This window comes from Martes martes (assembly GCF_963455335.1).
Source record: "Martes martes genome assembly, chromosome: 9".
In the NCBI taxonomy this organism is placed as follows: Eukaryota; Metazoa; Chordata; class Mammalia; order Carnivora; family Mustelidae; genus Martes; species Martes martes.
This window is the reverse complement of record NC_137896.1, coordinates 87,519,078-87,545,323: the sequence shown is the minus strand read 5'-3', so window position 1 is coordinate 87,545,323 and position 26,246 is coordinate 87,519,078. Positions and strand designations below refer to the sequence as shown.

Below are 26,246 nucleotides of genomic sequence, written 5' to 3'. Positions count from 1 at the left end.
CATATCATTAAAAATAAGAAAGGGGACAATACCACAGGTGGAAAGAATTGTTTAAATTATAAAAGAGGGGGCGTCTGGGTGGCTCAGTGGGTTAAAGCCTCTGCTTTCAGCTCAGGTCATGATCCCAGGGTCCTGGAATCAAGCCCCACATCCGGCTCTCTGCTCAGCGGGGAGCCTGCTTCCTCCTTTCTCTCTGCCTGCCTCTCTGCTTACTTGTGATCTCTGTCAAATAAATAATAAAATATTTTTTAAAAAATTATAAAAGAGGGCTCTCTACAACAACTATGCAAATAAATTAGAGGACCTCAGCATAGTGAATACACTTCTAGGAAGATATAAATTATCAAAATTGACTATCATAAAAGTAACAAACTAAAAATAACAGTGATCACAGGAGAAACTGAAAAGTTTTTAAAGAGCTAGTGCTATACCAACTCAAAAAGGGCACCCAGCCCATCTGGTTTTATGGGTGAATTCTTTCAAACCCTCAAAAGACTATATTTTTATGTTATATAAACTGCTCCAGATGTTAGAAAAGACTTTAAATCTTTCCAATTAATTTCACAGAGCCAGCATTACCCACATACCAAAACCTAAGAAACAGCAAGCAGACATACCAATTAAAGGTAATAGAAAATCAAGAAAAAGGCCCAAGAACACATTTAGGAATTTAGCAGGGGATAAAGGTGGCATTTCAAAATATAGGCAAAAGATTATTCAATATACACTGTTGGTATTACCAAAGAACAATTGTGGGAAAAAAATAATGTTAGATCCTTGCCTTATTGTCTAAGAAAAAGGTTAACAGATTTATCTACATAAAAATTGTAAATTTCCATGCATCAAATCCTACTAAATGGTAAAATAAAACAGACAAGAATTATTTACCACTTATATGACAGGCAGATAGTTAATATCCATACATATACAGAACACTTACAAAATAATGAGAAAAAGACAAAAATACCATCAGAAATATGGACAAGACAATGAACAGGCAATTTATAATAGAATAAATATAAAGTATATAAATATATATAATATGTAAATATAAATTAATTATTAAAATATGTTTAAACTTGTATTAATCAACCTTATTGGCTACTGATGAAATGAAAATTAAGGCAACAATGAAATTCAACCATCAAATTAACAAAGTTCTTTTTTAATATTATTTTACCCGGTGTTGGTGAAGGTACAGCAAAAGAAGCTCATGTGAGTGACCAAAGTGGACATTAGTCCAGTCTTTTCGAAGGGCGATTTTGATATGTACAAATCACTTTAAAATGTACAAATCCTTTGATACAGCAATTCCACTTCTAGGTATTCATTCAAAAAAACCACAACTTGCATAAAGATTCAGCTATAAAAATATTCAATAAAATTTAGTTCTTTTTAATGTAGAAAAATTAGAAAGCACCTGAGTATTCATCATTAACTAGTGACTGTGGACTATGGTATACCCACACAACAGAACATGTGCATTCATTTAAAATGATATTGTAAAAGAATATTTAATACGTTTTATTGCACATACATGTGTATGTGTACTATACATACATACACACGAAAAAAACCCAGAATATTAATAATTAGCTCTTGTCTGGGGGGTAAGCAGACGAGGAATTCTATAGGTAAGTTTCATATTCTTCTTCATTATCTTCAAAATTTTACTAAAAGATCATGGCCTACTTTTTAACTGGCCAATAAAAGCTATTTCAATATAGAAGCTGCTGAGGCACAGTTGGCCATCCTAGAACCTGGCACAGGGCACAGCTCCAGCCACCGAAGTTATCTGCGGGACTGAATGATCCTCTCTGTACCAGTCAGCTGGGTATCCCACCAGCCAAGGTGTAGAGAATCCCAAATAGCTGTAAGCCCATTCAAATTGGCCACAGCCCTTCTTCATGGAAAATGGGCTGCGAAGGCCTTATAACTAATATTCCCTTTTCTGCACTCTCAAAACTAGAGCTACTAGAGAGGTAGGGGTGAGTCAGGGGAGAGCACAGGGGACCAGAGGACAGAACAAAGAGGGGGAACTTACCTTCTATTTCTCCTCCAGGGGCAGAGATTTTCGACATACTCAGGTAGGTGGTGGCCACGATGTCATTGTGGGTGAGGCGGTCCCTAGAATAAGGGGGCAGAGGGGGCCTGAACACAGTGGGGCAACTGCAGGCCACAGCCCACTCTGGGAGGAGAGGGCCCTGGTTATACATATTTAGGGGTGCCTGTCTTCACACTGGGTATGTTACTGAGGCCTGGTAATCCTAAGGAAGAAGAGACTGGAAAGAAAGCACTGCCCAAGACTCCTCTGGAGGGAACTAGTCCATCTGGCCGACCACAGCATCCCAGCAGCCAACCAACACTGGGCTGCCAGCCTGAATGTCTGGGGAGACATCTGCAGGTTGAAAGGAAAGAGGCCAGAGGCAGGAGCCAGGGTGAGGGAGCAGGAGGCTGCTCTGAGAGCCAGACCCCCAGACCCACAGAGAGCCAAGTTCCAGAACCCCAAGAAATACCCAAACCAGGAGAAAACCAGGCAACAGGGAAGAAACTATCTCCAAGGCCACGGTCTTAAATGAGCTTACATTAGCTACTCCACAATGACGCCTTATATCTGACTTTGTGTGGACGAAACAATTTTAACCTCTTTTATCTCAAAGGACTCTCTCAGGAGCCTGGAGGAATGGCTATTTTTATTTCCCTTTCCATCCCACAGATGAGCAAGTTGAGGCTCAGAAATGGAAGGTCCTAGCCCACAGTCAGCCTGGAAGAGGGGCAGAGCCAGAACTGAAACCCTGATGTCCTGACTCCTGGTCCAGTTCTCCTGCTATGGCCCATGCTGCTCCAGTCTACAACAGGGGCACCTGTCCCTGTCCGGCTTCCCAGGAAGAAGACTTCTCTCTTCCCCAACCAGCATAGGAGACTGTGTGTAGGAGTTGGAGCAGACCGGCTATCATCGATAAGCCCATTAGCCAACAATATCCCTGCAGCCTCTTCCTCTATGTTCCACACTTGCCCCCTTGACAATAATATATAGGATAGCTGGCATTTATTGAGCACCTACTGAAAGCCCAGCGGTGTGCTAACATTGTCGCATGAATTAGCTCTAACCCTCCCTTGGCCTATGAGGCAGGCACTACCATCAGCCCCAATTTCGAACGACAAGACATAGGTTGTCAAGATGGCAAAAACAGGGTTTGAGCCAGATATGCCTGACACGGGAACCAGAGCTTTAATTGCAGCCACCCGCTGCCTCCTGTCGGGCTAGAGCAAGAGTTCTCAATCCAGTGATTTCAACCCCGAGGAACATCTGGCAATGTCTGGAGACAGTTTTGGAGCTGGGCGTCGGGGGGAGGGCAGTAGAGAGAAGCCACCATTGCTACTAAATATCCTACAATGCACAGGACAGTCTCCCCCAGCAAAGAATTTTCTGGCCCAAAATGTCATAGTGCTAAGTTGAGAAACACCAGACTGGGCCAGACCCATCTTCTTCCTTGAAATTTCCCTGGGTCCGTCTTCCTCCTGTGAGTACCTTGGTCACAGGCCTGCTTCCGGCGACAACACACCCAAGCCCTATTGTGAAAGACACACTTGGGCAAGATGTCTTTATTTTCCCTTAAATCTGATACCCATTAGATGCCTGATCTCTGCCGCTCCCTCCCTTCCTCTCTGAACTTCCCAGGGCGGTGATTAAGCTGATTTTAAAGTGTTTCATCTGGGCAGGGACTAACTAGAAGAGTGAGCAGAGATCTTCAACCATTTTCCTGATGAATGATGTTAATAAGCTCTGCAAAGTAAAAATTTCCTTAAACACTCGACAGTGAGCTCATCAACACCAGCTAAGTGGCAGCTGATGGCATCGGGAAACTGCCTTCACAACCCACCCCTGGAAAAGTGCGGCACTAGGAGAGGAATGGGACTTCTCACCTCTAGTCTTATCTGAACCTTGTGAGAAAGGCAAGAAAATGGGAGGAGAGAGATTCTGTTTTCATGGGGGTGGGAGCAGCTTTTTGAGTTTCTGTTCTTTAACAGAAAAAGCAAATATTAAAGAACTGAAGGGAAGATTAAGTTACAGGGAAAAGGCCATGTGGACCACATCATATTTCCAGGATTCAGGTAATAACAAAAGTTTATCTGCGTTTTCGGGGGGCGGGGGGCGGGGGAGGAGCACTTTTCTGGGTAGGAACTTGCAGCAGCAGAACGCTTTTTTGGCCAAGAGTTGGGCTTTGGGGCTTGGGGTTGCTTTTGGAAAATACAGCAAGTCTGAAAATAGACTCACAATAAAAATGCCACTTCAACCCAAACCAGAGATGCAACCACCAGATTCCGTAATGTGTTTGGATCGTACAGTGTGCTGATGCCTCTGACACAGCTCACACGGCCCCGGGCAAGGCCCAGCCGCCACACACACGACACCGCACCCACACGCACGAGCGCATGCGCACCCAGGAGTCCACGCGCGCAGACCCACAGACACGCCGACAGCCAATCAGCCCCCATCACGCGGCGCGCTCAGGTGCGCGCATGCGCCGTGAGCAGAGAGGCCGACGTGGGTCCGGAGATGGGGAGCTCAGCTCTCTCCCCCGACCGCTGGCCTACGGAACATACCTGCGGTCAGGGCCCTAGAGGCCTCTCCCTCCCGGCCCTCCTGGCTGCTGCTTTCCTCTCTAATTCCCACAAGCTGTTTTCTCTCGGCCTGGGGAACTGGCGCACACTTTAATGGCTCTGTGGCCTGGGGGTTTTCCCTGGTCTCTCATTACCCTCCTGGCTGGGGGTGCCATGGCCGGAGACCAAAGGAGAACACGCTGGGAACCGCACGGCCAAGACTTTCTGGGGGCAGAGAAAGGACAACTCTCTTTTTGGAAAGCCTGATGTATGGAAAGCCCTAGAGCTCATGCGTGGGAACCCTAACAGCCCTCCAGGTGTGAGAGAGATCACACACCTTAACGCAGTGGGAAGCGGACAGCCCGGGGTGAAGAACACGGGCTTTGGGAGCAGCAGGCTTGAGTTCGATCCCGCCCTCAGCTGCTTCCCAGTTGTCCCCTCACATAGATCACTCACTCATCTATCAGGTAGCCAGGAGTCAAGCTGTCACGCATGTGAAACACTTGCTGGGCTCAGGGCCTGGCACACAGTAGTTGCTCAGCAAGTGTTACAGCACTTTTCTAAGATGTCCATGTGGCTCTTGTCCTCACCTGTTCCAAGTCTGCAGAGGCCACAAACCATTTCATGCTAGCAACCCGTGGGAGGCAGGGTGGGGGTCACAGCCCATCCTCCCAGAAGCTCTGCTCTTTCCGGCTTCCTTGCCTTTGCTTATGATCCTCTCCTCACTGGAGTGCCCTCACCCTGGACTTATCAAAACCCCACCTCCTCCAGGAAGCCTTCCTGGCACCCCCTGCCCTAAGGTACCTCAGGTACTATCTGGCTGCCCTCTTGTGCCTTGGAGCCTGGCTGTTGAGTAAGCTTCCCAAGAACAGCCTACACTGTCTCCTTCTCTGGCCTCCCAGCAGAGGATGCTGCCTCACCTGAAACAGATTCTCCCACTACATGCTCTGAACTGAGGGGAACTGACGGACCCAGTGACCCCTGAAGATAACCGCCTCCAAAGACTCCAAGACTCAGCACTCACCAGTCCATGACACGAATCCTCATTTTTTCACACATGGAGGGAAACTGAAGAGAGAAGAGAGACGTGTTAGGGTGGAGTCCTTTCAAAGGAGGGGAAGTCCAGGATACGGGCAGGATACTGGGGAGGCCGGGAGCCCAGAAGATCCCAGAATGGCCCCGAGGGAGCAAGGCTCACCATGGCAGGCAGTGTGATGCTCTGGTTCCACTGAGGGTTGGCTGTCTTCTCCAGGATCTTGCTGCACAGCTGGAAGACACAGAGGACAGGTGGATGGAGCTCTGAGGGGCCTATGGACTACCTCAGGGACCACCTCATCAGCCAGGGGCTGTTCTCTGCCATGTTGACCACCCTTCAAGCTGGGCAGAAGAGCCTGGGGGCCTTGAAGGCTCAGACACCGAGGATTGCAGAGAAAAATTTCAATGGTAAATCAGACCCAGAGCTAGAGGGCATGGGATGTGGTAGCAAGGGAGTGTGGGGGGCATGGAGGGAGATTGCCTGAATTCCACAGCACTTCTACCCTTATCTCCTACCTCTGGCTGGAAATCCTCTGCTCCCCCACCTCCCATAAGGCCATGACCCTATTGTGTGGACCCTGAATCCAGACTGGCTTTCCCAGGGGTCCTACAGCCTAAGGCACTAACCTCTACGAGTCAGCCCAGACCACCTGCCCCTTTGGAAGAATGTGAGCCCTAGAAGATTAAAGATGGGGAGGAGAAGGACAGAGGGTAGCAGGAGGGCCAAGTTTTGGGGGCCAGCCACCAGCATCTGAGAATAAGAGAATTCAGCAAACATACAAATCCCATCAGCCACAGTCTGCCTTAGATTAGCCCTGCTCTTAAGACTGGACTTTCCACAATCAAGAAACCCAGCAGAGGTGGAAACTAGATCCAAACCAGTGGCTTGTGTCCCTACCTATGCTTGGAATCCCCCCCCCGGGGGGGGGGCATACCCCTTAGCCAGCTCCAGGGCATCCTGCACCCCCACAGGGACAGCAGGTAAGAACTCTATTTCAGATACATTGATGATGGGTTTGCCGTCCTGCAGCCTTTTTCAGAGCATTTACTATGGGCCCTGCACTGTGCTCAGCATTTCTGTGCATTATCTCATTTAATGAGCATCTGATCAGGGGCTCCAGTTCCTCCATCAAAGGAGAGTGCAGCCTCCATGGGGGGCCAGGACTTTGTCTCCATTCGGTCCACCCAATGCCAGCCCCTGTCCCCATCCTCTCCACCTCCCTGCAAAAAGAGGCCAGGCAAAGCCTGGGGGCAAGGGTGCATGCCAAGATTTGCTCCTCATGCCCCCAAAGAAAGGAGTAAGGACAGAAGAGAGGGACAATGGGCAGAAGTGAATGAAAATTCAAAGGCTTGAAGGCACATAAAAAGACGCTCAACCTCCCTCATAAGAAAAGAAACACAAATAAAACAAAAAAAAAAAGTTTCTCACCCATCACATTCAAAAAATTCTCTAAAATTTGACAGCCCTCTGCTGGCAAGGCTAGGGGGAAAGTGCACGCTCATATTTTGCTGGTGGGAGGAAAAAAAGAGCTCGACGCTCCAGACAGCAACTGACCACTATCTTTCCAAACTGCAAAGGTAAAAACCCGTTGACTTACCAGGTCCACCTCTAGAAATTTATGCTGCAGTACCACTTGCCTCTGTGCAGAATGACCTGCAATGAGGTTATTCACGGCCGTGTGGCTTGAACTATCAAGGATATGGAACAACCCATGGGTCCAAGAGAGGCCAGATTAAACGAATGGTGGTCCCTCCTCACAACGCAGCTCTAATCATCACAAGGGAAAACACATTTTTTCTTCCCTTTTTTTGTATCTACATGAGATGATGAATGTTAACTAAACTTAGAATCACTTTGCAATCTGTAAGTCAAGTCATCATACTGTACTTTGAAATTTATTTCAAAGGCTGTTCAATAACCTGAGAAAATACGGGCTTCTAAAAACAGTTTACCAAACTGAGGAGATACAGTTGATTCTTGTTACTGATGGTAGTTACACATTCTATAAGTCACCAAAAACACTGAATTTGTGAATATTAAACCATTGCTCTGGGGAATTTCAGGGTTAGGTTCCTACCAACCTCTGTCACATTTTCGTCAACTAATCAATATGTAACCTTGTGTCACGTGTGTTACTGTTCAAAGATACCTTATTTAATATATACTGTTGATTTGCTAACACTAAACACACGGTGAGCCTGTAATTCATGCCTGAAGGAAGCTTATCTGACGTATTTTCTCCTGAGGCACATCACAGCCCTTTTGCCCATGAGAACCCCAGACAGCCCTTTGGCACACACAAGGGAGCACATTTTAAGCAGCAAAATCACATAAAAAGCACCAACATGTGAACAACATGATGCCGGGTAGACCAAGAAAAGGGCACTTCTTTACCGGACAACAACTGAAACGAAAAGGCAGACTCACATTGTTCCAACTCGGTGGCAACGCGCATCAGCCATTCCACACCATGCGCAAATGATCAAGAAGCACCATTCATGTTAATTTCAGGATTACAAATAAATTTTAGTGAGTAGGTGAATTTGCAAATATGGAATCCACAAATAATGACAACGAATTTATTCTGAATCTAATTTTTTTTTCACCAGGGGAGAGGGGAGGGTTGGGAGTGAAAGCAGTAGAGAGAAAAACATACTACAAGAAATACACACAAATGTTAACAGTGGTTATCTCCACAGTAATGTGGGGTACAGAAATATGGTTAGTTTCTTTTTCATTTTCCTTTATTTTCTATGATTATTTACAATTTTTTTAATAATGGATTGGTTTTCTTCTTGCATTCAGAAAAAAAGTTGTTTCAAAGTCTCCCACCCTGTCCCCAAGTACTTCTCCTTTCCTTCTCACCAAGAAATGTGTGTGTGTGTGTGTGTGTGTGTGTGTGTGTGTGTGTGTGTGTGTGAGAGAGAGAGAAATCCGGTATGGTTCACATCTTGGATAATAGTGCCACCAAGTGTCCATGGGAGGAAGTGCAATGAGGGTCAAGCGGGGGTGGGTGGGCACACAGAAGACAAAACCCCAGGACTCCAGATTAGGTTGTAATGAGAAAAAGTGACACACGGGCTGGCTGAGGGAGAGGGACACGCAGAAGTAGACAGACAGTAAGGGTAGCTGGAGGAGAGAGAGGCTGACAGAAATATCTGGGGACAACCAGGGAAGTCCAACAGGCTGAAGCTTTCAGAAGGGACAGGCTCAGCTTCCTCCGTCACAATAAGCCCCTTCCTTCCTTCTAGGGGGAAAATAAGGGTGTGTAGCTTCTTGCAGAAGCCCAGTCACCAGCTTTATATAGTCCCTTGCCTTGCTCAGGTTCCCCTAGCTCATCACCTCCCACAGACATTTGCACCTACCTGGAAAAACCCCAGGGCCAGCCAAGAACATCTCAGAACAGAAGACCTTGAGAGATCAAGGTGCCTTCGAAGACCCAGGAGCAGCCAGGAGCCCTGGAGCTCTGAGACTCGGCCCCCAGAAAAGCCATTAAATTTGAAGGCAGGTCCGGTTTGGTTCTCCCCACCATCAAAGCACCCTACCATTTTGAGGAATGTGAAATAAAAAATAAAAACAATCTTGAGATATGACTTTCCCTACCTATCAAATTGCGAAATTAAATTAATCTTTAGAGGAAGTGTCCCACAAGCCTGTCCAGTCACATCTTCCCACTTCCTTCTCACCTTCCTTCCTTGTGTTACAATCCCTCCTGAAGCTAGATACAGGGCATCAGACCCTGATCCCAGGTCCAAACTAACACTGCACTTAGGTGAAGACCTGCGCTTGGGCGAGGACCCACAGTGAGCATTTACACCTCAGTGTGAGAGAGTTTAAGATCCGAGTTACCTCTCTCACATACATTTTTCACTGAGACCCTGAGTTAGGCTTAGGAAAGGGGAACCAGCTCGAAGGGACCCCCAATGGCCAACTTCAGGACAGAACATACATCCAACACAGAAATGACTGATTTTAACCCACTGAATTAATAAAAAGTATTGAGTTCCATAGTAATACTCAAAGGCACTAAGGGGGAGGAAAGCTCTTCTTTCCAGAAAAACACCAACTTATAAAGAGGGAAGGAATGATAATGAGAAAAATCACTACTTTGCAACCCCAAGTAAATGACTTATTCGGGCAAGGAGGTCAATGGCTGCATAGACCATTAAGTAAGACGTTGCTGAGAAAAGGATATAAATCCGGTGCCAAGACATCGCCCACAGATGACTTGCAAAGTACAAAAGGGAGCATGTATTTTGACAAGAGAGAGATCCGGAATCACCGTCTTAAGCAAATGATCAGATAGTCATCACCAGTGATGGGACAACCTCATACTGCTTCTTGTCATGATGCAACATGGTGCACCCAATGTCGTTACATCACACTCTTGCTGAAATACTGAATCTGAGGGGCGCCTGGGTGGCTCAGTGGGTAAAAGCCACTGCCTTCGGCTCAGGTCACAATCCTGGGGTCCTGGGATCGAGCCCCACATCGGGCTCTCTGCTCAGCAGGGAGCCTGCTTCCCTTCCTCTATCTCTGCCTGCCTCTCTGCCTACTTGTGATCTCTGTCAAATAAATAAATAAAATCTTTAAAAAAAAAAAAAAGAAAAAGAAATACTGAATCTGAAACAAATCTAGTCCTGAGAACTGATTTCCGTTTTATAGCAAGTGCAGGGGCCAGAGGAAGCACCGTAAACAACACCAAAAGGAAACAATCTGACAAATCCAGAACATGGACAAGTGGCCTGGGCTCTTCAAAAAGTCAAGGGGTGACAACAATGGTTGGGGTCGGTGGGGAAGGTCGGGAGGGGCAGTTACAGAAGAGACTGTAGAGGCCTAAGGACCAAATGCAGAGCATGAATTCTAGTTGAGTCTTAGATCAGCACAAAATGAAGCCAGCTCCAAAGGACATTTTTGGTATAATCAGAGAAAATTTATATGAACCAGAATCTGCTAATATTAGGGAATGACTGTTCCACATCGTAGGTGTGATCATGTTACTGTAGTTACAAAGAATTTTCTTCTTCTCGGGATCCCTGCTGAAGCCTTTAGGAATAAAGTCTGCAACTAGGTTTCAAATGATTCAGCCAGAAAAAAAAAAGAGAAGTATCTGTATATAGAAAGCAAATGCAACAAAATGTTAGCGGTTGCTTCATCTAAGTGAAGGTCATACAGAGCACAGGGTGTTCATCCAAAAAGTCTTCTAACTTTTCTTGATGTCTTAAAATAGTCAAAATGAAGAGTCAGGGGAAAAATGCCTATTACCTATACACGGGGGAAAAACTGGAAAGACAGGCACCAAAAATGAACATTATATGGTGAATTATGGGTCATTTTATTTACTTTTTTTCTGTAAATTTCAAAATGGCTTAGTAAACAGGTATATCAGTAATGAAAGAAGAAAAGAAACAAGAGGTGGGGAGTGAGTCTGGGCATCAGGGAGGACACCCCCTCCCCCCCCCACCTCAGGGGCCCACCTTTGTTGGTGGGATGGGCTGGCAGATGCCCGCTCCTTTTCAAAATGAATCTAAGACAAGATTAAGCGAAAGGAAAATTGCAAAGTGCTCTATGAATAGGAACCCACACCGCCTCCATCACTACATCACTAAATCACTCCATCACTACTGTCAGCTTTTAGTGTTTAACGCAAATTTTTAAAACTTCTCTCCAACTGTCCTATAACACCTGCGGGCTGTCTTCCTCTGCCCCACCTCTGCCTGGTGAGCAAAGGGGGAGCCGGCCTGGGACACCCATCCTCCGGCCACCCAGCTTGGATTCTCAGCCCGTCTGCTCTGCCCTGTTCCGATTTTCCCGTCAACCTCCAAGCCATCTGACTCAACTCTCCCAGCCCTGCTTCTGCGGCAGGTGGAACCCTCCGCAAGGTTGGCACAACCTCAGAGGGCCCTGCCCCCCACCCTTGCCAACTCCCTGCGGTCAGACACATCTCAGAGGCAGCCCCCTCCCAGGGGTTCTGGGCGCAGTGTGGGGAGGCAGTCTGCGCCCACCTGATCTGTCATTTTTCCCACAATTTCCACCACAGTCTCTGTTTTGAGGTCATGGACTAAATAAGAACAGGTTCTTGCCCACAAGTCGGAGAAACAGATGCTAACAACTACCGGAACGGAATGGAAAACCGGCTAAAAGAGGGCCTAGGGCACCGTGGGGCGCCGAGGAATGAACTAGTGCCTGGGGCCCGTGGGGGTAGGCAAGCTGGACACTGAAAGATGCTGGACTTTGTGGAGAAGGGGGAAGGGAGGACACGGGCAAAGGCTAGAGGTGTGACCAATAAGGGAAAGAAGAGACAGGGCAGACAAGAGGACACAAGGCCACTGTGTGAGCTGTGCAGTTTGTACGCACCCAAGAGTGCGGGGAGCGAGCCCCAGTGGCTGAAACCCCGCCCAACACTGCGCTCCAAGCCCAGGCTGCAGAGCTGCGCGTTCCCGGCAGGGGGCGCCATTTTCTTACTCGCACAAACACCGTTAAGAACTGACTTGGGCCAAGGAGATGTGGTCAGAAAGTTCAGCTGGGCAGGACCTGGTCAACCGGATTATGCGGCTTGAACGTCATTGTACAGAGTCGCTTTAAGGTAATTATTCTGGAGCCTTTTATGGGGAGAACCCAGAGAAGAGAATGAACCCAAGGCTGCTGTGTGGTCTTGGGAACAGATGACAGTGGGCAGAGGGGAGGGAACAGGCTTGGGACATATTTGAAATCAAAAGGGTGGGGGAGGAGGGATGTTTGTTGGAAGGAGGGAAGAATCAAGGCAGGCCCACGTTCTCTGCCTTTGGCAGTGGTACCTGGGTAGGATAGAGGCTCCTGGAAGTGGGGTAGGTGGGGCAGATGAGTCTTCCACAGGGCCCAAGGGGCACCAGGGATGCACAAAGACCTGGGGAAGTCTGGGGCTGAAGAGGGTGTCAGAACGAAACAGCTGTGGGAGTCCTCCGCAGAGGGGCAAGGCTGAAGCCTGAAGCCTGGGAGAGCCTGTGGGACAGGCAGGGGAGGCTGGGGAGGGCCTGCCTGCCTGGGGTGGGCTGGAAGGGGGCCCACAGGAGCCCCAGCAGCAGCCCTGCCTCTGGGCACAAAGGCCAGCTGCAAGGAAGAGAGGTGTGAGTCATCCCCAGGTCCCCCACAGAGTGGACTTTCTCTGCTCAACTCCTGCCACAGCTTTTTAAAAATAATCATTGTTTCTACCACTTTTTTTAAGCTCCCCCATCTTTATGCCTTCTCTGGTTTCCGTGCCAGTGCTTAATTTTCCCCCACTCTTCTATCCGCTGTCTATCTGTCCTCCCCATGTCTCTCACCCATGTTTCCGTCCCAGATACTGAAGCAGACCGGAGAGTCTGGCCTGGGTGAGTGTCTCACCCTGTGCCCCCCCAGTGAGCCCCCCGCCCAGGTGCACCTTCTGATAGGACCACACCAAGGGCTGCCTGTGTGCACCTCATGTCCTTTACTCTGCTCAGCACCATCCACGGGGACCCCCAGCGGTCCCCTCCGGAGAGAATCCTCCTGCTTCCTTACTCCTTACCATTTTCCCCGCAAAGCTGACTTCCATGAAGGGATCCACCAAGTTCTTCTTGTTACTGTCAAAGCCGAAGATCTGCTTCACGTTGTCCATCACAGCGTCATCCACTGGGGAGAACACGTTGGTCAATGCCCGCCAGCTATCCAACTCCAAAACCTCACTTTCCAGCTACCTGTCTCCCAACAGTCTTTGGACTCTGTGAGAGAGACACTGTGGCGTCTGTGACAGCCTGGGGACTCCCAGAACAGCAGCCCCTGACCCTGCCCAAACAGCTTTGTTCACCAGCCTCTGCTCTCAAGGACTTTCTGAACAGATCCACCAGAAGAAGCATCTGCCTTCAGCTCTGGTCATGATCGTGGGGTCCTGGGATCAAGCCCCGAATAGGGCTCCCTGTTCAGCAGGGAGCCTGCTTCCCCCCCCCCACTCTCCCTGCTTGTGCTCCCTCCCTCTCTCTCTCTCTGTCAAATCAATAAATGCAATCATTTTTAAAAAGAATTTTAATCTATGGTGCTCCAAAACAGTATTTTACTGGATTAGTCATATTATGTATAAATGTATATACAGATAGATGGATAAGTGCCTATGTGTATTAATGGCTTGTATAGATATCTACGTGCATATAAAAGAGAGGAGGGACAGTTAGAGATTATACACCAGCTGCTGTCTACATGAATACAAAAGATAACAACAATTAGCAAATATTTATGTCCTATTTACCCACCTAGTTCATTTTATTTATATTTAAACAAGCTTGCAGAGAATTAAATATAAAGCACATTTACCTTGAGCAAAGCAAACATTTCTATTTCCCCAGCCCCCTGTGGGAGCTCACCAGCCTCCCTTCTGCATAGTTTCAACCAACAAATGAAGAAGGTTATTAAGCATGTATTTTAATGCCCATTTACTTTCTTAAGGGTTTTCCCCATGATCTGGGTACCATTGAGCTTGTACAGAAGGAATGCATTTCTTTTATTGAGTCATTAGTCAAAGGGTTGAGTAAACCCTCAAATAATTAGCTTTATGCAAGACTTATAAACAAGGACCTAAGTTGCAAATGCTCTCACTGACTCTGCTATGGACAGAAACATTTGATTAGGCTAATAGATGCCTCAAAACAGGGGCTCACTCTTTAAAAGCGACCCGTGTGTGAGCCTTACTTCAAACCCAGTCAGTGTGAAACACTGGAGGAGAGGTCCCGGCCTCTTCAAAGGCCCCTTTAAAGGTCCCCAGGCAGTTCTAGCATGCAGTCTAGATTGACACCCGTGACTTAAAATATTCAGCGTGATTCCCCCAGCATTTACTGAGCCCACAGGATGGAGCCAATGCAGGGCCAGTCGCTGGGAGAAACCAGGCATGGGCTACCCTGTCTCTCTTGGGAATGTGGTCACAGTGAGGGTGACCCACTGCCCCAGTTGGTCAGGGACGGAGGGGTCTCCTAGGATGGGGGGCCTGCAGTGCTGAAACTGGGACTGTCCCAGGCAAACTGGAGTGATGGGTCACCAAGAGGACAGATGTTTTTCATTTGTGGAGACACTGAGGCCTTCCACCATCTAGTGACTTTTTCCCCAGCCCAGGGGCTCTGCTGCCAGTCTCAGTCTTGGGCCTCCAACCCAGGGAAGACGCCAGACTCACTCTGCGGTAAGTCCTCAGCTCTGAAGACCTTCAGGCAGAAGTGGGCTCCTCGAAGGGCCACACCAGTTGGCCTGAGCAGATTATTTTCGATGTCCTCCTTGTCTTCAGAGGGGTCCTTTCTCTCCAGCTACAATGCAACCAAATGTGATTCTTTAAAGAGTTTGTGAGCACAATATCTCCCCTTCTTCACCCAACACCCCCTAAATCGTGCATTCTGAAGAAAGTTAGCTTTCGCCCTGCTACTTACTAACGTGTGATTTCAGGCAGGAGATCACATGTTTCTGTGGTTTTATTACTCAGCAACTGAAACTGAGTGTCTAGAGCTCCAAAGATCCCCCTGAGACTCAACTCCCCAACCAAGTCAGTGGAAAGAGTAACACTGACCTTGCAGACTGCTGGACAGATCAACTTCAATAATGTGTAAACACACGTGGCGGGCGTTCAAGAATCTTGGTCTCCTGCCTGCTCCGCCCATTCATAAGAGTGCAGAAGTGACAGGTTTAAGCTGGCCTGTCTGTCTTCAGTAACATGTGTTCGTTCACTCAACAAGTGTTTAGTGTCAGTGAGTGATGACTGGGTTGTGCTGAAGGGGGAGGGATGCAGCAGTGAACAAGGTAGACAGAGGTCCTGCCCCTACAGAGCTCACCGTCTCACAGTGAAAGCCCACCTTTAAGCAAGCTCCTGTCCTGCCATTCCACTGGCTGGAATACAAACCCGATGGTGGGAACTGCAGCAACCATATTGGACCATGAGATGGAAGCTGCATGATGAAGACAGCAGGGAGAAGACCAGGAGCCCGCATCTCTGGTCATTGCAGGAGCACCATGCCAGCTCTGGACTGCCTCCCCAGGCACTTATGAGGGAGAGAAATACACTTCAATCTTCCTTAATGCCTATTACTCAGGGTATCTTTGTTACAGCAGCTGAACCTATATCTTAATTGACGCAAGGGCCCAGGGGAGATGTGAGGGGACCATGACCTCAGACTCTGGTCTTGGGATGGGAGACAGAAGTATGCTCGGAGGTGATCATGCCAACAAGACCGACCAACCACGTGCATGTGGACTGACAGATGTGGGACTGAGGGTTGAGGAATGAAAGGCCTCTAGCTTGGAAGACTGAGTGGATGACGGCGCCGTTTCCCAAGATGTCACCTAACGCAAGATGGGAGCAGTCGTGGGGAGTGAGCAGCAGAAGAACCCGACTTTTCCTATGTTAAGTTAGAGGGGCCTAAGGGACATGTTTCTGTGGTTTTATTACTCAGCAACTGAAACTGAGTGTCTAGAGCTCCAAAGATCCAAGCTGGATCAATTTAGGAGCCTCACGTGGACAGAGATGGGCTCCATGAAAGTGAGGGTCAAGGACACAGCAAAGAGGCAAGCAAGGGAACTTCATTGAGCCACTGAATTTGAAGGATCCATATAAAAAAAAAAAAAGAGCAAGAATCAGGGAAAATCACCCATACTAAAGGAGAAGAGAATTTGAATTAAGTCATGGGCTCTGGAATCAAAGGCTGTGGAGGAACAGAGAGGATTAATAGCAGGGAAGAGTCCCCTGGAGGTTGGCAATGGGGGCCTTTCAGGCTTCAGGGAAGGAAGATAGCAGGAATCATGAAGAGGAAGAGGAATGAGCAGCTGGGAGAGGAGTAGAGAAGAGGTACCCAGCGTGCCCCCCAATGAAGTTGGTCATGCCTGGAAGCAAGCTGCAAGCAACCTGGAGAGGAGGGGTGGGGAGAAATGAGAGAAGTGGGTGAGGGTGTTTGAAGGTAGGGAAATCTTGAGCCCGGTACAGGCCTAAGGGCAGAAGAGAAGACCCCAGGAAGAGCAGGGAGAACAAGATGGCGGAGGACTGGAGCACAGGGCAAAGGAGGCAGGAAGGTGGGGAAGTGAGAAAAGACAAATGAAGCCAGCAATGAGGACAGAAGGAGCTTCAGGAGTTTCTATTGTTCACCACTGTGCAGCTCTGCCTTTCTCAGGAGGGAGAGAATGAGGCTTAGGAAAGATAGCAAAGTCTGGAAACAGCACTGTGGCGAATGGCACAAGGAGTAAACCTCACTCAAGTAAGAGAAGAGGTTGATAGCACCCATGTTCTCCTAGTCAGCACCTCCAGGTGACTTCTGCCACTGAAACTGACCAAGGAGTGGTGTAAACAGTGAGGGATGGTGGGGTCATGAGGTGTGGCAGGAGACTCCTACTATGGGGCCAGGAAGCACGTGGTGAGAGCTGTGGTGGAGGACGGCGTCCAGGCTGGGAGGAGGGGAGAGCGTGGCAGGAGGGCACTAATGGATTGCAAAAAAACAGCAGAGGCTGGTGGGGGGGGCTCGGTGGGGGGGGACTGTAACGCCAGGGAGGAAGGACTGTCTTTCAGCAGGGGTGACAGAGTGGTGGAGAGAGGGATTTCTGAACTCAGGGTCTTAAAGGAAACAGATGTCGGTGGCTCATCAGTGAGGATATGTCACACCTCAGGACAATGGCGAAGGTGAGAATCAGGAAGCAGGGACGCCCCTGGACCAGCTGTACCTATGGGAGGGGTAGGTAACAGCCCAGAGAGGGAGAAACAACCAGCAAAGCAGCCTGTAATTAAAGGAGGAGGCCGTGCTGAGGTTGGGAAGAGCCGCCGGCGGGAAGGCTGCAGTGGGAACACCGAAGCTGGCTGCTCCACCCATTCCAGAACCCAATGAGAGTCGGAGCAGAAAGTAGGGGCTTCTGCCTGAGTTGGTTTCAAAAGAAGTGGCTTCATCAGGAAAAAGCAAAGTTCCAATTCATAGAAAGAAAAGGAAGAAATGTTTTAGACAAGGGTGATAGACTCAGAGATGCCATGAGAAGGAGCAAGATGGCATGATGTTTGGAAAGACATGCTACAGAAGGACAGGACGAGACTGTATGGGACAAAAGAGAGGGACAGGAGTCTTTAGGTGGGGCTTGCCCACTGGAGCTCCATCAGCCCCCTGTAAAGCACAGAACCCTGGGCTCTCCATCCCCTAACCCTCTCTACTGTGACTTTCTGAGCCCTTGTCATCAGCCAACTCCTATTCCTGACTCTCATAGAACTTGCCCTCTGCCTCCTACCACTCTTCTCCCCTGGGAATCCAATTTCCCCACTCTTGCCTCTCCCTCTCCTCTTGGCCATCCCAGGCTGGGAAGAGAAGGCCACACCTTGAACCTGCACCCCCCATCACTCCACCATGTCTTTTATCTGAAGACCCCATCACCCCATGCGCCACTCTCTCCCCTGGTTCTCACTGATACCATCCACCAAGCTGAGAACACGTGCTCACCTTTCCTTCCTGACTTCAGCACCTGCCTCACCACTTGCCTATTTGATTTCCAATTCTCCCATAAGATAATCCGCATCAATGTGGTCAAGTCATTCACCAACAAGGTTCCCTTCCTCCACCAGCAGCTCCTTAGTCTCCTCTTCCCTTCAGCTGCTAGAGGTATGGCCACATCTGGAACCTCCAGCCACTCAGGGCCACTTCTCTAGCAAAACCTTGACCACTGAAACCCTTCTCTGAAGACAGCTTGCAACATATCTGCCTCCTCCAACCTCCCACTCACACAGAGTGGAGCTCCCAACACAGCTTGGCATACAGCAGGTGCTCCATAAATGTGCGTTCCCTACCCCTTCCCTATTCTCCGACTCCCTCACCAGCTCTAAGCCTTGCACTCCTGCACCCTCCCCACCCAGCACCGCCAGCCATGTCCCAGTCCCCAAGCTACCTTAGCCCTGTGCTTCCCCTAGTCCTGCCCTCCCCATGCCCAACACCTCAGCTGTCCACCCACCTGCTTCCAGGCCCCTGAGTATAATGACATTCTACAGAGCTGGGCGCTCTTGTGTTCTTCCATTTACCTGGAATTAACCCTTCCTCCCTCTCCCATGGCTATTCCCAACCTTCTTTCTTGCCAAACATAAAAAGATGCTGATACCTCCCCAGGTCTGCACACCTATCTCATTCTTCCCATCTCCAACTTGAACTTGACTTACTGGTGTGTAAAGATGATAATGGTATATTCTCAGGCGATAAAATTCACTTGGAGTAGAATATAGAGAATGATCTCACTTTTGCAAAAAAGAAAAACATACAACAGTTCGGTGGTTGTCGGGGGGTGGGGGAGAGGGGACTGGAGGAGGGGGGTCAATGTGTACAACTTCCAGTTATCAGGTAAGTAAAAGTCATGAGGATATAATGCACAGCATGGAGACTCTAGTTAATAATTCTCTGTTGCGCATTTGAAAGTTACTGGGAGAATAGATTCTAAAAGTTTGAAACTGCATAAGGCGATGGATGGTAACTAGACTTACCATGATGATCATTTCACGATGTATACAAATAATGAATTGTTTATTCATTATGTGACTGAAACTAATATAATGTTGTATGTCAATTACATCTCAATTTTAAAAAGCAATAAAAAAAATAGATGGGGCATCTGGGTGGCTCGGGTGATTAAACGTCTGACTCTTGGTTTTGGCTCAGGTTGTGATCTCAGGGTTTTGAGATCAAGCCCTGCATCAGGTTCCGTGCTCACGCCGAGTATTCTGGGACTCTCTCTCCCTCTCCCTCTACCTCCTGCTAGATGGAGGAGCTGTGAGGAGGACCCCCATAATGTACTCACAGGCGCTTCATCTCCAGGCCCCAGAACACAGAGGCTTGCTTTCAGGTAACCTCTGGCTCCAGCAGAGAAATCGTCAGGGTCTGAGAGGAGCAGCCACTTCCTCAGATAGGCGTGTCCTAAGAGAGACAACATCCATTGGTGAGGGCAGAATTGGAAGGACCCAAGTCTGCCACCACGTCCAGAGCCCAGGGCCAACTACATTTAGGTGATGAGGGATTTATTCACGAGGACATGGGGGCCAGACTTTGAGTGTTCATGGGGGCCCAAGTCAGGAATGTCATCAGAAACCCCAAGAAGAGTCTGCCAAAGCCAGACCCCAGGCCATTTACCTCCCTTTCAGGAAGTGACCGGACCAAAAGCCAGGATGTGAAGAAATCTAGACTTGTCATCAAAATGGCCCACCCCTGTCAGAGGGGACTTCATCTCCAACAACACTTGCTTGGGGCCTTCCAGATTTAGCATCCCTGGCTAGGCCAGCTGAGACCCATATGAAGGTTTGATCTCCCTGAGGGCCTAGTTGACTTGGAAGATGGAAGCCTGCCTTCTCTTCTTTCCTGCGGTTCTCATCTCCAGGATCAGACTCTACCTCTAAAGTCTAAAACCCCCAAGGGAGAAAGGTGATTGTCCCAAATGGCTGTCCCCAACAGACTCCAGAACCAAAATGCAAGGATATGGCCAAAGGGATGAGGACGTGACTCACGGGGTTCTCTGTAGATGGTACCCACGTCCATCTGAAATTAAACCGAGAAACACATGTCAAACTCTTGCCCTTGGAGCGTTCAATGAAAGATGGTACGTTACGCTATCACGTTAAAAATCATGCTTTGAAGATCATTTGGAGACATGGGGAAATGTTCATCAGCTGATGTTACATGGAAAAAGTGCAGAATACATGTTGTTCAAAGTTTGGTAAGGTTTATCGACGCATAGGAAAGAACGGGCAAAAGAAACACAACAGAAGGGTGACTGTGCTCTCCCTGGCTGGTAGACTTAGGTGTTAGTTTTATTTTATTTTTTTATTTTTTCCTTTCCTACATTTTATAATTTTCTATAAAAATTCATAGATCAATGGAACATGGATGGTCGGGGAGCTTGTGCACGGGCATAGCCGGAGATATGTGAGAACTCTGTACTTTCCACTCTAGTTTGCTATGAACCTAAAACTGCTCTAAAAAATTGTTTTGATCATTGATTACCTTCATAATTAGAAAAAAAGAAAACAATTTTTTACCTTAACCTCTGGGTTCTCAGACTAAGGATATGCTTCAAAGATTAGAGACTCGAGACATAGAACCCCATTCATTACAGAATGACCCAGGTCCTATCCCATTCTTTTTTTATAACTGCTTTTCCAGAAAAATTGCCTTCATTTTTTATCTTGTGACTACTTCCCAGAGAAGGGGCCATATTTTATTTTGATAGCAAGAAGAGGTTAAAATAAGCCTGTACTCCTTCTTTTCATTTGATAAATGCCTGAAGATTTGAAAATGAGAAAATCAGTGAGGTTTGCACTAAAACACCATTCGTGAAGCTCTCCATTGCTAGACACTTGCCTTTACTTCCTGAGATTTGTTGATGCCTCCCTGGGAGCTGAGTCCTAGTCAGTCCTTGGTTCTCTAAAGAGCACTCTTCGCTTCTGTACTGTATGGGACAAATGGGGATGGGGAGGGCAGGCTCCCCCATCTCCCCTGTGTCACCCTGATCCCCCTGGACTCTACATCTGGATTCCACTTGCAAGCCAGAGCACCGGTGTCACCCTGGCCTGAGTCAGAATTAGGGGGAAGGCCGCCTAACCACCAATGTCACTGTCTGCCCAGATACCAGGACCGATATGAATCCGAATAAGAAGCCAAATTCCCCCTGTTGGACATAAGGGAAAAGATTTCCCTCTCCACTCTTTCTGTCAAATCATTTACCTTGGAAACCTTATAAATGTAAGTATTTTCTCTGCTTTTTCTGTGGGAAGGAAGGGGCAGGCCTTCAGCACAGGCCTGGATCCAAGTTGTAAAAAAAAAAAAAAACCCTCATCACAAAAATGCAAGCTTTTCTGTTTCTCCCTCTGGAGAAAGTCAGTTAGCTAACACCAATGGTCAACCCATCACCAGGTCGTGAGGATGAACTGTGCGTGGTGAGGGCACTGTCCGTTGTCTGCCGTGAGGACTACTTACCAGCGAACAGGTAAGGGATGAGCTGTAAAGGATTTCTCAGTGGTGTAAAGGATTTCTTGCTGCCTTTACAATCTCCTAGTGGATAGCCTGTCATGTGCATCACCTTCTGGATTGATACGTATCCAATAATAAAATTCTGTTCTTTCTCTAGGACCTTTGTGGAGAGGATTTTTGAGTCTGGAGAAGATTTTGTCTTGCCTTTTTTTTTTTTTTTTACTGTATTTCCCAACACTGACCAAGAGGAACAGGACCCCCAAAGTACCAGCCTCTGCACATTACCTACAGAATCTCCAGTGACATGAATTAGCAACAACAAACTGCTTTCAAAAAAAATACATAATTACCCGGAATTCCCCAATGAGAGCATCTGTCCGGAGAGAACGGGAGTCTACCACCTGGGAGAGGGAGATGAATTAAAACTCTCATTTACAAGTAAATGTTGGCCCAGACAGGACCCGATACAACAGCTCTTCCCTCCCAAACAGTAACAGCCAACACTTAGAGCACGCGCTCTGTTCCGAGACTGCTCTGAGTGAAGTTTAAACTCACGTGAACCCCCTGAGTAGGTACTATTATTATGCCCATTATACAGATGAAGGAACAGAGGCCCAAAGAGGCTACAGGACTTCTAGAGCATCAACAACCCCTAAACGACAGAGGCAGGCGCAGAACCCACACCTTCAAAAAATAAACCATACTGCCTTTCAGAAGAAAGGCCAAAAAAAAAGAAAAAAAAAAAGAGCTGAGGCCCAAAGAAAGAAGCTCTTGGCCAGAAACAGGCACATGGGCAAACAAAATAAAATAAAAATTGGGGTCCGCAGCGAGAATGACTTCAGAACCCTGACCTTTGGCCCTGTGGGTTGTGCTGGGCAGTGGAGGTTCCCCACTCTGCTGTCACCTCCATCTGAGCTGCCAAAGGCATTTCTGTGACCAGCAGAGCTTGGCTGTGAGCCGCACCCGTCACCCGTGCCCTGGGCTGCATGCCTTCTTCCTCACACTCGCTCACACTCACACTGACAGGTGCAGACACACGTGCATGCTGATATACGTGGCATGCAAGCGAGTGCACACGTAACCCACAGAGGAGACAGATTGCTGAGACATACCGTGATAAAGATGGGCTCCTCGAACAGCTCCGAGGGAGAGTCAAACACGTTGAAAAAGAGAGTCTGTGATTCGGGGCAAAAGGGAAACGAATGAGTGCCTGCCGACGCCAGGGGCCAAGGACAGGGTCAGCCGCTGCCCACAGCCTTCAGGTCTGGTCCACCCAGAAGTGTGGACTAAACTTAGTCCAACAGCAGGCTCTGGGGATTCCACAAGTTCTGGGGTATCCCACGCTTGACCTCACAGAGGTTGTCATCTCAGTGGGGTGGAGGCTGGCCCTATGGTGTGTTAGAGACGTGGAGCACTGGGAGCCCAAGGCAGGAAGAAGAGCTAGAACCACCCCCCCGCCCCAGTTCCTCACATGACCTACTAGGGACCCAGCATATCTCTCGATTCAAAAACCAAATGGACTGTCCCGTGCCTGCTATGCACTCCCAATTCGGAAGGGCCAGCGTGGTCCTCGTCCTTATACCCAGCATCTCCCACCTCATTGAAGAGCGGGCTGTTTCCCTTGTGGATCCGTGTCCTCTTGGTCTGCCCAGCAGCCGTGACCTTGACCACAGGCTTGATATTCACCCCTGGCAGCTGGCGCCCCTCGATCACTTGCACCCTGATCTGAAAACCAAGAGGAGCCATGAGCAGGAGGAGGGGGGATGTAGTCAGGCTCCAAGAGAGTTGGAAATCTCAGGGACCATTCTCACTGCTGGCTTCTGGGGAAGGGTATTGAAAAGGTATTAGGAAGAGCATTATAAGAACAGTCATATTTTTCTACCAAGGTCTCTTGCATCTCTAAAACCCCATAGTTCCACACAAGAGCTGCCAAGCTGCCCCAAGGAAGCTCCCAGCTCTAAATTCCAGGGCTGGGCCGAGGACCCAGAGCCCAGCTCATTCCACGCACCATTAGGACAAGCCTTCCCTCAGACCCCTTGACGCCCGCGCATCTAAGTGGCCTGAACGTTCCTTGCTGACAGCTCCCTCAGGGGCTGAACTGACACAGTGAATGGATCCCACTTTTTATTCTTTATAAGATACAACATTTTCTCACATTCTGAGAAATAAATTAAGAGTTTTCTCTATTGAACTTTAAGTAGAGAAAGGTTTCAGGAAGATCTGTGCTTCCAATTTTAGGCAAAATATTTTAAAACATGAAATTTTAAAATACTAGAACAATTTTCATGGAAAAATACGATGTTTACTGGTTTTAAGTTTCAGTCGACATTTATTTATTGATGGACTGAACAATGCTTTTCTTTAAGCCGTACTACAGAAGAATATATTACTAATAATATCGGGAAGGTAGATCCATGATTTTTTATTCTCTTCATTTTCCTGTACTTTCTGTTTTCAACAAGAAACATACATTAATTTTCAAAGGAGAAAAAAGCAGTAAGTACATGACTTGGGAATAAAAATAATAATAATGTCAGAATTTTGTCTCTCAGGCAAATACACAGCGGTTACAGCTAGTACTTTCACTTAAATTACCAAGATTTAGAAGTAAAATGTATTTTTACAATTTGTGGCACTTGGTAAAGAGCTAAGTTTCCTGTCTTTAACTTTAAAAGTCGTTCTGAAGAGCTCAATATCACTAAACGCAACTCTATCAACATGGGGAATTTCGTAGAAAAGAAAAAGAATAAGCAAGGGACCAAAATTAAAATGCAAATAAAATGGGATAGATTTTTGGATTAAAATATGCCCACGGGTTCATAGTAACGGTTTCTTCTGTGAAGAGCTTGATCACGCTCAAATTCTACATGGCCTTCGGAAGAATCCACGGGTATAAGGAAGGACACGGATCAAGAGAGAAAACAAGAGCCAGACAGAGCTTCCTTGTCTGGGGATCTTGTTAAAATGCAGATTCTGATTCAGCAGGGCTGGTGGTCTGCGTTTCCATCCAACTTCCAGGTGCTGCTCCTGCTGCTGGCCCAGGGACCACACTATGAGGAGCCAAAAGCTAGCTCGCCAGATAAAGCCTTGTTGGAATGCCCGTAACAAATGTAAAGATGGGCTGAATCTCTCCAGCGCTCCCCCCAACCTTTTTTGTAAAGCACAAAACGAGGGGGCTGTGTTCTGAGGCCATACCGTGTGACCTGCTCATTCTGCATCTGCTGGGGACCAGGGGAACCACAGACTCCTGACTAGAAGAGCTCTTAGGACCTGCTCCAGGCTGGACAGACAGTACTAGAAGAGGAGACTGCGGTCAGAGAGTCAGCCCGATACCTGGAAGTCCTGCGGTTTGTCCGACAGCAGCTTTCTGGGGGTGGGAGCACTTCTTTTCCTCTTGCTCCCGGGGTGGTAGGGAGGCGGATGAGAAGGTGGCTTCCTCGGGGTGGTGGGTGCCCCGGGGCCTGGGGCACCGCTCTGATCCAGTGACGGCTCTGCCTCATCTCCCGTGAGCACCTGGTCCTCGGTGTCCTCCTCTCCTCCTGTGTCTGGGCGGAAAGGCTACTAATAAGGGCTGGTCCCTCTGGCCTCGTGCTTGGGACCCTACCCAGCCAATGGAGGAGCCAAAGGGCTTGGGCACAAAGACCCACCACCCACCTCCCCTCCTGCCAGTAAGTCAGGATGGATGAGGGAGAAAGAGGAGCTTCCAACAGCTGAGATGTGAAGGTGGTCAGTTCAGTTAGTCAAAAGGAAGGAAAGAAATGGCCCTAGCCCTCCCCACCATGTCCTACGGGATCAGTGCCTCTGACCACCTTGTCCCAGGTCCCACTCTGGTGAGCTGACAGATGGCAGCAGTGAGCTGGTTACAGGTGGTAGGATCAGGATCAGGAGAGCCTGACCCGGGTCTCACCCGTGGGGGCCAGCCACTTCTTTCCAGAGTTTCTCGTGTCCACGGTGCTGTCACTGAGCAGGGACCAAGTTTCAGCCCGGCTCTGTCCCCCACCTGGCATAGGGGCAGGGCACAGCCCCAGGAGGCGAGGAAGGAGCTGGGTGAGGGGAGCCAACCTAGGGCACCCCCACCCCCAAGCTTGCTCTCCCTGGCTACCCAAGCCTGGCACAAAATTCAGAAATTGTTCCCGTGTCTGCTGAAGACTCCCTTCTCACCCCCTTCTAGGCAGGACTGGGGATTTGCGACCTTTGGGAGCTTTCCCTGCATAGCCAGAACCCTAACTCAGACCCACCTCCAAGGTGGTTCCAGAGCACTCGGGCCCATTCTGTCACCAGGAGCACCCCTTCTTTCTGCCCACCACCCACCCTCCCCAGGAACCTATGCCCCAGTCCAGATTGCTCTCCTTATCTCCAAGCTCAGGTGGCGTGGAGCTCCAACCATGTGGCTGGGCAGGACAGGCTCAGGGCATACCCCTAGCAGAGGCTGCTAGGGTTTGAAGGCCGTGTTTGCCTCTAGCTCCCTTCACCCAGAGAGAAACTGCAGACTCTCTCCCATGGCCAAGTCCCCACCTGGCCCCTCTGTGCAGCTTTCTGCACATTCCAGCAGGCCGGACCACGTGGAGGCCTCACCAGCCTCACAGTGGCAAGCCCAGCACCCTGGCGGGATCCTTCTGTGACAAGGCCAGCAGAGGCAAGTGAAGAGAACTGAGACAACCCTGGAACTTGCT

At 48.5% G+C, this 26,246-nt stretch overlaps 1 protein-coding gene across 8 annotated transcripts in view; it reads right to left on the bottom strand.

Annotated features, from left to right (window-relative positions):
* The window catches only part of DYSF (dysferlin), a gene marked incomplete at its 5' end in the record, with an annotated part of 203,465 nt that overhangs the window by 127,315 nt on the left and 49,904 nt on the right, over positions 1–26,246 (bottom strand). For 4 of the 8 annotated variants that reach the window (XM_080813127.1, XM_080813129.1, XM_080813126.1 and 1 more), the window contains 12 exons: positions 2,045–2,127; positions 5,630–5,673; positions 5,804–5,872; positions 13,167–13,270; positions 14,796–14,922; positions 19,412–19,527; positions 20,112–20,142; positions 21,924–21,974; positions 22,686–22,748; positions 23,170–23,298; positions 24,907–25,118; positions 25,481–25,573. In XM_080813127.1, coding sequence (XP_080669253.1) covers positions 2,045–2,127; positions 5,630–5,673; positions 5,804–5,872; positions 13,167–13,270; positions 14,796–14,922; positions 19,412–19,527; positions 20,112–20,142; positions 21,924–21,974; positions 22,686–22,748; positions 23,170–23,298; positions 24,907–25,118; positions 25,481–25,573 — 1,122 coding nt within the window. The remainder of the gene's footprint in view (positions 1–2,044; positions 2,128–5,629; positions 5,674–5,803; positions 5,873–13,166; positions 13,271–14,795; positions 14,923–19,411; positions 19,528–20,111; positions 20,143–21,923; positions 21,975–22,685; positions 22,749–23,169; positions 23,299–24,906; positions 25,119–25,480; positions 25,574–26,246) is intronic. The other 4 variants (XM_080813131.1, XM_080813133.1, XM_080813130.1 and 1 more) reach the window with 1 other exon arrangement.